The 14,831-nt window shown below is 45.4% G+C and overlaps 1 protein-coding gene across 1 annotated transcript in view; it reads left to right on the top strand.

The window, feature by feature from the left end:
• The first annotated feature begins 10,574 nt into the window (after nucleotides 1–10,574).
• Nucleotides 10,575–14,831, top strand: part of LOC139019285 (fer-1-like protein 5) — a 56,314-nt gene continuing 52,057 nt past the window's right edge. The window contains exon 1 of the mRNA XM_070428337.1: nucleotides 10,575–10,659. Within this exon, the coding sequence (XP_070284438.1) occupies nucleotides 10,575–10,659 (85 nt within the window). The remainder of the gene's footprint in view (nucleotides 10,660–14,831) is intronic.

Below are 14,831 nucleotides of genomic sequence, written 5' to 3'. Positions count from 1 at the left end.
ACCGCCCCCCAGCTCGGCTCTCCGGGCTCCGAGCAAAACGCGGAAACGGATTATAGCCTGAGAGGGAGGATCGGGGAGCGGGAAAACCCGGAGTGGATGACTGTGCGCCACAAAGGCGGGAAACGGAGAGCCTGCAATGCGCGGATCTCCGGATGGGATCTCCGAGGCAGGTCAGCGCCCAGCCCTGGACCGGCCGCCTGCATTTTCAGAGGGAGCGCGAGGACCAAGGAGGATGCTGGCTGGCTCTTGCAGCCCCAAACCTGCTGCCCGCACCCCATGTCCCTTCGCCCCTCACCGCTGCCAGAGCAGGCCCCCTGCATGTGCTCCAGGAATTGTACTCTTAAGAAACAACCATGCCTGGCCTGAGTGGCTCAGGCGGTCACGGTTCCCTTCACCGTCAGGGCACATGCCTGGGTTGTGGGCTCGATCCCCAGTGGGGCGTGCAGGAGGCAGCCGATCAAAGATGCTTTCTCATCACTGAGGTTTTTATCTCTCTCTTCCTCTCCCTTCCTCTCTGAAATCAATTTAAAAATATGTTTTTAAAAAGAAGAAAGAAACAATCACAAGAAAAACAAATAGAAAGGTAAAAAGTTGCTGTGAGCCTAGTCCAGTGGTCGGCAAACTCATTAGTCAACAGAGCCAAATATCAACAGTACAACGATTGAAATTTCTTTTGAGAGCCAAATTTTTTAAACTTAAACTATATAGGTAGGTACATTGTTATTAACTTAATTAGGGTACTCCTAAGCTGGCCTTTGCTAAAAACGTCCTCAATCTGATTGAGGTACAGTCGCTGAGGTCGACCCCTTCCAACTCTCCCATCCACTTTCGTCTTGTATACTTGTTTCGTCTATCTCCTTTCCGAAAAATGACTTCTGCGCATGGGCCACAAAGTTTCAATCGCACTGTACGTGCGCGCCAGCATGTGGTATTTTGTGGAAGAGCCACACTCAAGGGGCCAAAGAGCTGCATGTGGCTCTCGAGCTGCGGTTTGCCAACCACTGGCCTCGTCCATTAAACCCTGGCCAGTGTGGCTCAGTGGTTGGAGCGTCAGCCCAGGCACGGAAGGGTCAGGAGTTTGATTCCCCATCAAGGGCAAATACTTGGGTTGCGGTTGGTTGCCTGGCCAAGTGAGAGACAATCCATCTATGTGTCTCTTTCACATTGTTCCTCTCCCTCTCTCTCTTACTCTCCTTCTCTCCCCCTCCTGTCTTCCATTCTCTCTGAAAAAGTAATGGAAACAATAAGGATTAACAACAAAAATAGAGTCTATTAAGAATAAAGAAAAAGAGTACTGCTTGTGGCAAGATTAAAAATGGCGGCAGAGTGGGAGGATGCTGCACGGACATGCTCCCAGGAACAAGCTGGAATTACAACTGAAATATGAGAAGGCTTCCTGAATAATCAACGGAAAACTCACAGGAGAGAACCCTGATATCCAAGGACCAAAGGTGGAGCTGGTAGGAGGGGCAGAGGCGTGACCCAAAGACGGCAACTAAAGTCCCAGAGAGATATCTCAGCTCGGGGTGTGTGTGTGGGGGTGCCACTGAGAACTCTGGGATCTAATCCCGGAGCTGGGCTCACCAGCAGAGAGCACCAAACTGAGGAGGGTACCCACATAACGTCAAGCTGTGAAAAGCAGTGGGGTGCTGTCTGCCAGGGAGTGGCAGCTGAAAGTTCAGGCACCCCATTCGAGGGCCAAGGCACAAACATTCCCTGTGGAGCCACCCACCTTGTGCTCTGGCAGAGGGAGGGTGAAGTGGACTGGAGCTGTGAGAGCAGAACCCAGCACTGGGGACTCGGGGGATAGAGCTCTGAAGACAGACACCCCAAGTTTCCTCAGCTCAGTCATTCCCTCACATAGCGGAGGACATCTTTCCTACATAGACATCTGCCTTGCCTTGGGGCAAGACAGTTGACCACCCTATTGGAAAACACCTTGCCCTGAGGCCGCTTAAGAGATTAAAAATAACAAGTAGCCTCCAGGCAGAAGCAACTGCCCCACCCTATTGAAAAAACTCTTGCCACACCTGAGAACGATTGCCTGAGGGTAATTCAAGTCGGAATCCTATTAGTCTGTAGGCAGAGGCAGTCTCTGGAGCAGTGGTTCTCAACCTTGGCTGCACATTAGAATCAACTGGGAATCTTTTTAAAATCCTGATTTCTGGGCCTCATCTCTGGAGGCTTTGGGCTTTGCCTGATCCAATTAGTCAAAAACAGCTTTTAACACTGTCCTGCACTAGAGATTGAGAAGTGTAGAGGATCTACCTAATACACAGTCACAAACCCAAACAGACACCCAAAATGAGGAGACAAACAACCCCCAAATGAAAGAACTAGTGAATTCTCCTGAAGAAGAGATAAATGAACCAGAGATAATAGATTTATCTGAAACAGAGTTCAGAGTAATGATGTTAAAAATGCTCAACATTATGAAAAAAGATATAGTAACTATGAAAAAAGAACAGTCTGAGATAAAGAATGACATAACACAAATAAAGAACACATTAGAAGGAATACACAGCAGATTAGGGGAAGCTGAGGATCAAATCAGTGAATTAGAAGACAGAGTTGAAAATATCACTCAATTAGAGAATGAAAAAGAAAAAACAATTAAAAAATAGAAGGACAGCTTAAGGGAGCTGTGGGACAATGTGAAACGCAACAATATTAGAATAGCAGGTGTGCCAGAAGAGGCAGAAAGGGAGAAAGGAATAGAGAAGGTGTTTGAAGAAATAATGGTAGAAAACTTCCCTAACTTGGTAAAGGAAAAAGTCACACAAGTTCTGGAGGCACAGAGAACCCCAAACAAGAAGAACCCAAACAGACCCATGCCCAGACACATCATAATTAAAATGCCAAAAGTTAAAGACAAAGAGAGAATCTTAAAGGCAGCAAGAGAAAAAAACTGTTACCTACAAAGGAGTTCCCATAAGGCTGACACCTGATTTCTCATCAGAAATTCTGCAGGCCAGAGGGGATGGCATGAAGTACTCAAGGTAATGAAAAGCAAGTATCTGAGACCAAGATTACTATATCCAGCAAGGCTATCATTCAAAATAGACGGTCAAATAAAGGACTTCCCAGACAAAAAAAGGCTAAAGAAGTTCATCACCACCAAGCCAGCATTACAAGAAATGCTAAAGGGATTGCTGTAAGGGATTGCTGAGAAGAAGAAACAGAGAGAGAAACCTAGCCATACAGAATTAAAATGGCTATAAATAAGTACCTCTTAATAATAACCCTAAATGTAAATAGATTAAATGCTCCAATCAAAAGGTGCAGAGTAGCTGAATGGATATAAAAACATGAACCAACTATATGCTGTCTACAAGAGACCCACCTCAAAACAAAAGACGCATACAGGATGAAAGTGAAGGGATGGGAAAAATTTTTTCATGCAAATAGAAAAGAAAAAAAAGCTGGAGTAGCAATACTCATATTCGACAAAATAGACTTTAAAAGCATCATGCTAAGCAAAATAAGCCAGTCAGAGAGAGATAAATATCATATGATCTCACTCATTTGTGGAATATAATGAATAACATAAACTGATGAACACAAATAGAGTGGGGGGGGGATATTCTAGAACATAATAGAAGTAATCCTGTTATTTGCAGATTTTTAATATTTCCTACAACTTTTGTGATATCATACTATGTTAGTACAGTTTTGGTAATCCTGTATAATAAAACCCTAATATGCAAATCAACCAAATGGCGGAACTACCGGTCGCTATGACACACACTGACACCAGGAGGCAGACACTCAATGCAGGAGCTGCCCCTGGTGGTCAGTGTGCTCCCACAGGACGATCGCCGCTCAGCCAGAAGCTGGCGAGTGCAGCAGCGGTGGTGGATGCCTCTCCAGCCTCCATGGCAGCGCTAAGGACCCCCTGGGGATGTCTGACTGCCGGCTGTGGGGACTGGACCTAAGCCAGCAGGTGGACATCCCCTGAAGGATCCCAGACTGAGAGAGGGCCCAGGCTGGGCTGAGGGACCCCGCCCCCCCCACCCCTCCCCCGCCAGTGCACGAATGTCGTGTTTGTTTTTGAAATATTAATGTTTATTGCATGTAATATTATTATATGTAAGATAATTTTTCTTGAATAATTGGTGTTTATTGCATGTAACATTTAAAATCATTTTTCTTGAGGAGACCAAGATGGCGGCGTAGGTAAACACCGGAGACTGCTGCCGCAAACAACCATTTCAAAAATACAACTAAAAGACGGAACGGACATCACCCAGAACCACAGGAAGGCTGGCTGAAGAGAGACTCTACAACTAGAAGGAAAGAGAACAGCAAACCGAGGCTCAGAGGCGGCGCAGTGTGGAAAATACAAAGGTACTGAGGTGCGCGTGAAAGCGGGCTGGTGGCTGAGGGCGCGGTTGTCGTTTTCTGTCGGGAGTGAGTCTCAGACTCTGGGCTCCAGATCCGGGTGAGTCTCTAGGGACCCAGACTCAAACGGGAGAAGCGGGATTATCCGGCATCAGTTGGAACCTGAGGGCAGCTTTCTCTCCGAGGTTTGCAGCGGCTGCCGGGGTTCTGAGAAGCAGAGCCTCTGGGAACGGGACTGAGAGCGGCCATAACTGCTCCCTCCGCCCGCCCTGTTGATCCCGCCCCGCCCAAACCCTGCGCACAGCCATTTGCCGATCGCCTCAGGCAAAGGCTGGATTAGCGCCTCCCCAGAAGGCAGACGTTTTCCATACAGCTGATTCCTACAGCCAGTCGGCCTGGTGGTCAAATCCCTCTAGTGTTAACTACAACAATTAAGGCTTGGCTAGAACAAGACTGCGCACAGAGACCACAAGGGGGTGCACCAAGAAAGCATAAAAGATGCGGAGACAAAAAAAACATGACAGAAATGGAGGATATGGAGCTAAGAATCGCAATTTTGAGGGCTTGCTATAAACTTGTGCAGAGCCTCACGAAAACTAATGAGACCCTCGATGCTACGATAAAGAAATTAGAAAGTAAGCATACACGGACTGAAATAAAGAATATTATACCCAATAGCAGACCAGAGGAGCACAAGAATCAAACCGAAGAAGCAAAAAACACCCAACTGGAAAAGCAAAATGAAAAAAGAATCCGAAAGTGTGAAGATAGTGTAAGGAGCCTCTGGGACAGCTTCAAGCGCACTAATATCAGAATAATAGGGGTGCCAGAAGATGAGAGACAGCAAGATATTGAAAACCTATTTGAAGAAATAATGGCAGAAAACTTCCCCCACCTGGTGAAAGAAATGGACTTACAGGTCCAAGAAGCGAAGAGAACCCCAAACAAAAGGAATCCAAAGAGGACCACACCAAGACACATCATAATTAAAATGCCAAGAGCAAAAGACAAAGAGAGAATCTTAAAAGCAGCAAGAGAAAGAGACTCAATTACCTACAAGGGAATACCCATATGACTGTCAGCTGATTTCTCAACAGACACTTTGCAGGCCAGAAGGGAATGGCAAGAAATATTCAAAGTACTGAATACCAAGAACCTACAACCAAGATTACTTTATCCAGCAAAGCTATCATTCAGAATTGAAGGTCAGATAAAGAGCTTCACAGATAAGGAAAAGCTAAAGGACTTCATCACCACTAAACCAGTACTATACGAAATGCTGAAAGGTTTCCTTTAAGAAGAGGAAGAAGAAAAAGGTAAAGATACAAATTGTGAACAACAAACATGCATCTATCAACAAGTGAATCTAAGAATCAAGTGAATAAATAATCTGATGTACAGAATGAACTGGTGATTACAATGAATCAGGGACATAGAAGGGGAATGGACTGACTATTCTTGGGGGGGGGGGAAGGGGAATGGGAGATGCGGGAAGAGAATGGACAAAAATCGTACACCTATGGATGAGGACAGTGGGTGGGGAGTGAGGGCGGAGGGTGGGGCGGGAACTGGGAGAAGGGGAGTTATGGGAAAAAAAAGAGGAACAAATGTAATCAGAACAATAAAGATTTACTTTAAAAAAATAAAAATAAAAAATAAAAAAAATAAAATCATTTTTCTTGAGATATTAATGTTTATTGCATGTAACATTATTATATTTAAGATCGTTTTTCTTGAAATAATAAGGTTTATTGCATGTAACATTATTATATTTAAAATAGTTTTTCTTAAAAAAACTGGAAAAAAAGAATAAAGAAAAGAAAAATAAAAGAAACATTTATCCAGAGTGATGTTGAAACGGGATAATAACGGCACTTGGCAAGAACACAAATAGTTACTGTGAGGGACCCTAGAATGTTCCAAAAGAAGAAAGATTTCCTGATGAGGGGGTTGGGGTGATCATGAAGGGAAGCCACCTGAGGCTGGGCTCTGAAGGACCAGGCCATTGCAGAAGGGCTGGAAAGGTTGGTAAGGGCCCATACAGAGATAGCAAATGCGCCAAGTGCAACCCAACACCATTTCCTTTGGCCTTCACCTTACTATCTTAAATTTTCATTTAATTGCAAACATTTTAAATTTGGGAGATTTCATGTAAAAATCAAGATTTCTGGATTCTCTTGAAAAAAATTGGAGTCTGTGGCAGCACTGGGCCACCTGGTGTGGCAGGCATGGGGTCAGCATATGCCCGCCCTCTGGGCAGCCTCACTGGCCCCTGGGGGCTTTGACTCATCACCCACCGCTACATTCACACACTCACATACCAACCCTGGGCTAGAGTCAAACGCAGATGTCCCTGGGATGGAAAACACAATCAGGGGTCAAGTCCAGTCATTCTGGGGTGATTAGTGGATTGGTTAATTTTGGTCCCCTACCAGGGCAGGAATGAGACTAATGACTTGTAGTGCTGATGGAATAGCGTAGCCCAAAGGAAGAGACACAGTGCTCCAGACAGATGCCTGTGCAATGCACAAGGAATCCTGAGTGTCTAGAGCAGTGATGGCGAACCTTTTGAGCTCGGCGTGTCAGCATCTTGCAAAGCCCTAACTTAACTCTAGTGCCGTGTCACATACAGAAATTTTTTGATATTTGCAACCATAGTAAAACAAAGATTTATATTTTTGATATTTATTTTATATATTTAAATGCCATTTAACAAAGAAAAATCAACCAAAAAAATGAGTTCGCGCGTCACCTCTGACACGCGTGTCATAGGTTCGCCATCACTGGTCTAGAGGAAAGGTGGGGGTGGGAGTGGGGTTAGGCAGTGCAGAGGTTCTATTAGTCATGTCCAGAGAGGTAAAGTATCTTTCCCAAGGTCACACAGCTAGTTAGTATCAAAGGCAGAACTGGTACCAGACAGCATGGCTCCAGAACCTAGGCATTTAATCCCTCACAGCTCCTATGGCAATAAGGAAAAGTACAAGGTAATGAAAGAGAGTGAGACAGTAATGCAGTCTTGGCTTGGGTGATGGGGAAGATGTCCCTGTGAAGGTGACATTGAAGCTGAAACCAAAAGAGGAGAATGAGTGACAGGGTAGAAGCTGTGAGAAAAGCTCTCCAGGAGCAGAACAGCAAAGACAAAGGCTCTGAGGAACAAAGGAGCTTGATAACAACAACAACAAAAAAGGTGAGGACAGTGTAGCTTGGAAGCAGGGGTCAGCGAGTGGAGGAGTGGCGAGAGACGAAGTTGGAGAGACAGACTTAGACCAGAGCCTGCAGGGCCCTAGATGTTCCAGTAAGAACGGTGGCACCGGCCCCGGCTGGGTAGCTCAGTTAGTTAGAGTGCCGTCCCAATATGACAAGGTTGCAGGTCCCATCCCTGCTCAGGGCCTATACAAGAATCAGCCAATGAATGCATAAATAGGTGGAACAACAAATCAATGTTTCTCTCTCATGCAAATCAATAATTTAAGAAAAAAGAATTTTGGTATGACTGTACACTGTGTGTTAACTTTCCTCTTCGTTTTGTAAGGAGAGCATAAATCCTCAAGGTCAGGGATTCTTTGTGTCCTTCATAGAACATAGCTCAGGATATAGTGGATGTTTCCTGTGTTGGCTGATTAATGATTGATGAATTGGTTGACACCAACGTGAAACATAGTTCAAGATGAAAAATAAATCTTTACTGCTTCACATACACTAAGATAGCTAAAAAATCATCTTCAAAAACAACAAAAAAATGATAGAAAGTATTGGCAAATATGTGGAGAAATTAAAATCCGCATATGGCCCTGGCCAGTGTGGCTCAGTTGGTTGGAGCATTATCCCATGCACCGAAGGATGGCAGGTTTGGTTCCCAGTTGGGGTGCGAGTGGGAGGCAGCCGACCAGTGTTTCTCTCTCTCTCTTTCTCCCCCTTCCTCTGAATAAAAGCAATTTTTAAAAAAAAATTGGGGGGGAGGGGGGCGGAGAATGCCCATACATTTTTTAAAAATCCTCATATGGCCCTAACTGGTTTGACTCAGTGGGTAGAGTGTCGGTCTGCGGACTCAAGGGTCCCAGGTTCGATTCCGGTCAAGGGCATGTACCTGGGTTGCAGGCACATCCCCAGCAGGGAGTGTGCAGGAGGCAGCTGATAGATGTTTCTCTCTCATCAATGTTTCTAACCCTCTATCCCTCTCCCTTCCTCTCTGTAAAAAAATCAATAAAATATATTTTTTAAAAAATCCTCAAATGTTTTTGGTTGGGTTGTAGAATGTACAGCCACTTTGGAAAACAGTTTGGCAATGTTATGCCCAGATTTCAGGATCCCCAAGAAACCACACCAGGGAGCCAGCTGTGTCCAATGCAAAAGCATAAGAGTCTTTATTCAAGCCCGGGCTTGGCTCCCCTACCCTCCTTACTGACGCAGCAGCAAGTGGCAGAGAGAGAGCTAGCCCTGTGGGAAGAGGGGTTTTATAGGGGGTTGGAGTAAGGGGAGGAGAAAGGGCTGTGGACCCTGCCGATTGGCCAGGCGCAAGTCGGTGTCTTGTTACACAGGATGTGGTCGTATCTATGGTGCACACTTCTCTTGATTGTCATTGGTTAGTTTAAAGAAGTCCTGGGTGTGGCTAGCAGAGGCTTGGGCTTCCAGGAAGAAGCCTTGCCGAGCACATGGCTGCCCAAAAATGGAGGATCCAGGGTAAGATGGAGGGTGTAGCCCTTACCCTGGGGCAAGATGGAGGGCATAGCCCTCGCCCTTTCAGACAATGCCTCAAAAAGTTAAACATAGAGTTACCATATGACCCAGCAATTCCACTCCTAGGTATGTGCTCAAAATAATTGTAGCCCTGGCCAGGTAGCTCAGCTGGTTAGAGCGTTGTCTGGATATGCAAGGTTATGGTCGCTCTCCAATCAGGGCACATACAAGAAGCAACCAATGAATGCATAAAGAAGTGGAACAACAAATTCTCTCTCTCTCTCTCTCTCTCTCTCTCTCTCTCTCTCTCTCTCTCTCCCCCTGAAACCAATTAAAAATATTTTAAATGACTATATATTGTATGATTCCATGTATATGAAGTGTCCAGATTCAACACATCAATAGAGACAAAAAGTGGATTCATGGTTTCCAGAGAGAAATGAGCAGTGACTGCTAATGGATATGAGGTTTCTTTTCAGGGCGATGAAATTTTCTAGATTTAAATAGTGGTGATAATTGCACAGCCTTGTGAATATACTAAAAGCCTGAATTATATAATTTAAAAGACAGAATTTACAAAAGAAAACAATAAATAAAAGAATTTATGGTATGTGAATTATACCTTAGTAATGCTGCTCTAAAAGAAAAAAAAAAGCTTTATTGTTTTGAGCCAGTTTGTTTGTTTGTTACCTCAGCATTACAGAGTCCATCCTGACTGATACACCCAGCCAGATTATCAATCAAATGCAAGGGCAGAATAAAGACACGTTCAGACCTGCAAAGTCTCAAATGGTTTCATCAACTAATGTGCATTTTTAAATACGCATTAATTTTCACACTAATCACCGACTGGATAAGATGTAACTTATATAACGTTCAAGCAGAAAAAGCCTTCACGTGGAAGACAAGAGCAAATGACACAACTCCGTCCTCAGCCAAGAGGCCTTGAGAGCAGTCAAAATTGCAATGGCATTGAGACTTTTCCTTAACGTTACAAACCCAGAGGGCGTAAGAGCTAATTTCCTTTGTTAAAGAGAGACTCATATCTGAACTTAGGTTTCCTTCAGATGAAAGAAGGCCTAAATGTTTGCTTACACATTAGGCAGGACTTCTCCTAAAACATGATTGAAATAGTCTTTTACTTTCCTATCCCTTTGCTCAGATTGCCTTGCTTCTCTTATTTTCTCATCTAAATTGTAAGACCTTGGCAACGGTTCACTGCAGGTAACTTGCTTGTATAAAGAGAAAACAGTGTCCTTATTTCTGATCTTGAAATCAGAAGGATAGAATAAAAGAATAAAGAAAAGAAAGAGGATGAAAAGTCATATTGTTTTGTTGCTAGGGGCCTAGTCACCTCAAGCCCTGACTTCATCCCCTGATTTCTTCCTCCTCTCATTCCCCTGATTCTTCCCCAGAACCAGGAACTATCCACCTTTGTGACATCACCTCTATTGCTAAGCAACAGACTCAGGGGTCCACTAGCCCCATAAGCCCTGGGAGAAGCTTTGGACAAAGGTGCTCGAAGAAGGAAGCTTCAGAGGAAAGAAGTCGCCAACATGTTGCGTGTTGTAGTGGAGTCGGCCAAGATTAACCCGCCCCTAACCCCCCCACCCAGACCCTGTGTGTCTGTCTACTTCAGAGGTAAGCACCGGGATTCTGGATGGAAGAGAGGTAACCCAAGAGGCAACACGTATTCAATGAAAAAAAAAAGGATTATTGGTGCCCTATTATGTGAAAGATGCTCTGTCTGACAGAAAGCTAAGGTGGCCGAACCTGTTTGGCTCAGTGGATAGAGCGTCGGCCTGAGGACTGAAGGGTCCCGGGTTCGATTCCGGTCAAGGGCATGTACCTTGGTTGCGGGCACATCCCCAGTGGGGGGCGTGCAGGAGGCAGCTGATCGATCTCTCTCATCGATGTTTCTAACTCTCTATCCCTCTCCCTTCTTCTCTGTAAAAAAATCAATAAAATATATTTTTTTTAAAAACAAAACAAAACAAAAAAAGAAAGCTAAGGTGGACACCCTCCAGTTCTTTCATAACTTATCATCTTTATTACCATTATTTCTTTTATTCTGACATTTTTACTAGGGCATGGTTATGGGAAAAAGAGAAGATTAATACTTTTCTCAAATTATTGATCCCAAGCTTCTATGAAATAGGGTTATGCCACAAACTCAAGTTTAAAGAAAAAAAAGTACCTGCTTCATAGGATCAACATGAGGATTTTATCTTATTGTTTTTTAAATCATTTTTTATTTTCATTTACAGTTGACATACATTATTGTATTTGTTTCAGGTGTACACCCCAGTGATTAGACATTACATACTTAATAAATGATCATCCTGATAAATCTCACATCCGTCTGACAACATACATAGTTGTTACACTGCTAGGGGCCCAGTGAACGAATCCATGCACCTTGAAAGGAACTGTGGGCCACGAGGCTGCGGTGGGCACAGGGGCGGGTCTTGGCCCATCCTCCGTGCCCCATCCAGCCCCTTTCCTCCCCACCCCCCACCCCCGGGCCCTGGTCCCCTGCAGCCCCGCTCCCGGCAGGATGGGACTGCTGCGCAGGAGCAAAGAATTTTCAGTAAGCAACAGAGGCTCATCCCAATGACAGCAACTGGTGCCCTGCCTTGGTCTGGTGCCCCCACTCATTTGCCTGCCATGTTCCATGTGCGCCCTCTGGTGGCCAGCGCACGTCATAGCAACCAGTTGTTCGGTTGTTCCACTGTTTGGTCTATTTGCATATTAGGGTTTTATATAGAGAGATTATTGGCTGTATTCCCTATGCTTTAATTCCCATGACTATTCTGTAACAACTAATTTGTATTTCTTAATCCCATCCCCCCCAACACACCTCCCATCTGGCAATTGTCAAAACATTCTCTGTATCTATGATTCTGTTTCTGTTCTGCTTGTTAGTTTATCTTGTTTTTTAGATTCAATTGTTGGTAGGTATGTATTTATTGCCATTTTATTGTTTGTATTTTTTTTTTATCTTCTTCATCCTATAACACAGACCCAGCGCCATCTCTAGGCAAGTTACTGTCCAATAACTGAGCCAGAATGGGTCCAGTGGTTCCTACCAGAATGTTTCTCAGCTCTTCCTTCTCATCATTAGTTTTTAACTCGAGATTATCAAATGGATCTTCTTCACACTCAAAGTGAGCAGGCTTGACATCTGCCTTTGTGTGGGGTGGGTTGAGAACTTTGTTTCGTGGCACTGCTGCTGACCCAAGTCGGGGGAGGAAGCTATTGTGCTGTGAGGTGGCAAGGATGGGGTTAATGGGGGGTGGCATTGTGGCTGTACTGTGAGTGTTGGAGAAACTCATTTTGTTATCGCCCTCTGGGGCCACTCTTAGAATTCACTTTAGCTTCTGCTTCCTCAGCCTTACACCCTGCTTCCCGCTGGGTTTCTTGAATTTTCTTAATATCTTCAGCCCACTCAATGGTTTTCTTGTCCAAGGAGAAGTCATACTATACTTCTCTGACAACCTGCAAACCATCAGGCAGGGAGAAGCCAATAGGTAGACCCACCTTAGCTGCTGTTTTGAATTTGACTTCTATTTGAAATGGGACATCATCAAGGTAACTGAAAGTCCCATGAAGATCCACACCCAACTTCTTAGAAGCCATTTAGACCCTGAATGCTGCTGCTGCTGCCATCCCAGAAGCCAAAAGATGCTGGCGCCACCTACCTCGGTCCTGGCTGACGGCTCTTAGGGAGAGCAAACACCACCACCTTCAACTCTGCCCTCCCACTCCCCGCCCCCCGGCCAGGCTGTCACCTTAGCAGAAGCCAATACCACAGCCACCAGGTTGAAGTCCTACTTCCCTCTCATTGAGCATTCTTATGGCCAGTGTTTTGAACTCTTCATCTAGTAGATTGCTTGCTTCCATTTTAGCTAATTGTTTTTCTGGAGTTTTGTTCCTGTTCTTTCATTTGGGCCATGTTTCTTTGCCTCCTCATTTTGGCAGCCGCCTGTGTTTGTTTTTATGTATTAGGTAGAGCTGCTACATCGCCCAGGCTTGGTAGAGTGGCCTAATGGGGTAGGTGTCTGTTAGGGTCCAGTGGCACAGCCTCCTCAAAGCTGAGTACTTGAGGTCACCCTGCCCCCGTGTGGGTTGTACACCCTCCTCTTGTAGCTGAGCTCTGATTGCTATTGGCATGTCAATGGAAGGTATTTATCCAGGCCGATCAGCTGCAAGGACTGGCTGTGACTACTGACCACTGACTTCCACCGACCTTGCAGAATTAGCTGTGCAGGGTCCACCCTACAGAGCAAGACTTATTTCAGCAGGACTCTGGTGCCCACTGAGTCCACCCCTTGAGTGTCTTGCTTGTGGAAGTGGTTGGTGATGGTGCTTCATTGTGATCTGAAGCTGTCCACTGGGTGAGCTGGCTCTGGGCCCCCAGGATGTGCAGGCCAAGGTCAGCCACTGCCTGTGTCCTGCATGGAGCCACTTGGCATGAGCTACAAAGCAATCTGCAAATGGCTGCCACTTGTGCTGGGCTTGGAGGTACCCAGGGGAGACCAAGCTGGGAACCAAGACTGGCTGCTGCTAGTGCCGGGCCTGGGGCCACTTAGCTAGCAGTACAGGGCTCTCTGAGACCAGATGCTGCTTGTTTTAGAGAATTTAGGAAAATCTGAAGCATGAGCCAAGAAAGGCCATTTGTATGGAAAAGCCACTGGAAATAGCATGAGTGGGCCTGAAAGTTGGGTGGGGTAGGGCCTCAGGGAATCACCAGTGTGTGTGTGTGTAGGGAGACAGTGTAGGGAGACAGTTAACAGGGTTGATGAAGTCTCAGATAGGGCATCTGCCTGCTCTGTGGGGGGAGGGCTCATCAATCAAAAAGGCCTCTGCCAGCACTTCTGTGTGGGAGAAAGTTACCCCTCCAGCTCGCCCCCTGATACCCGACAATTAAGTTCCACCCCACAAGTCTCTGATGCCTTTCAAGCTGCTGCCTGCTACTCCCACCCTACCACTTCTCCCTGCCCCCAGTTCAGAGGAAGTGAGTCAGAGTAAGGCAGTGTATGGGCCCTTTAAGAGGAACGCTATGGGCCCTGACCGGTTTAGCTCAATGGATGGAGCGTCAGCCTTCGGACTCAAGGGTCCCGGGTTCAATTCCAGTCAAGGGCATGTACCTTGGTTGCGGGCACATCCCCAGTGGGGAGTGTGCAGGAGGCAGCTGATCGATGTTTCTCTCTCATCGATGTTTCTGGCTTTCCCTTCCTCTCTGGAGAAAAAAAAAAGAATGCTATGGATTCCAGCAGCCTCTGTCTCACTCAGCTTCAATCCCCACTGGTTTTTACAGTCAGAAGTTATGGGGATTTCTCTTCTCAGCACTGGAACCCTGAGCTGAGGGGCCTGGTGTGGGGCTGGGACCTCTCACTCCTCAGGGGGGAACTCCACAGCCAAGATATTCCTCCATGTTTTTATCTGCTACATTTGGGTGTGGGACCAGCCTGTTCCATGTCTCTGGCCCTTAAGATCAGTCTCGGTGTGGCTTCCTTATATCCTTATCTGTAGGACTTCCATTCAGCTCAATTTCAGGCAGTTCTGAATGATGGTTGTTCTGTAGTTTAGTTGTAATTTTTATGTGGTTGTGGGACAAGGCGAGATTGTGTGTACTGGAAGTCCCAATGTAAGGACTTTAATAGATAATATATGAACAATTCTTTCTACAACTTCGGAAAATTGCTCAAGAATATTAATTACTTTTATAATCAACAAAAATTTATATTTTCATAAATATAATGATTTTTGCTCCTCACAACAAATGCATGAGGCAAATAAGGGAAGTTTTA

Source organism: Myotis yumanensis, unplaced genomic scaffold, assembly GCF_028538775.1.
Source record: "Myotis yumanensis isolate MYYU_CA2020_CCGP unplaced genomic scaffold, mMyoYum1.0.hap1 SCAF_11, whole genome shotgun sequence".
Classification (NCBI taxonomy): Eukaryota; Metazoa; Chordata; class Mammalia; order Chiroptera; family Vespertilionidae; genus Myotis; species Myotis yumanensis.
The sequence above is the reverse complement of the archived record's forward strand: the minus strand, read 5'-3'. Positions and strand labels throughout refer to the sequence as shown.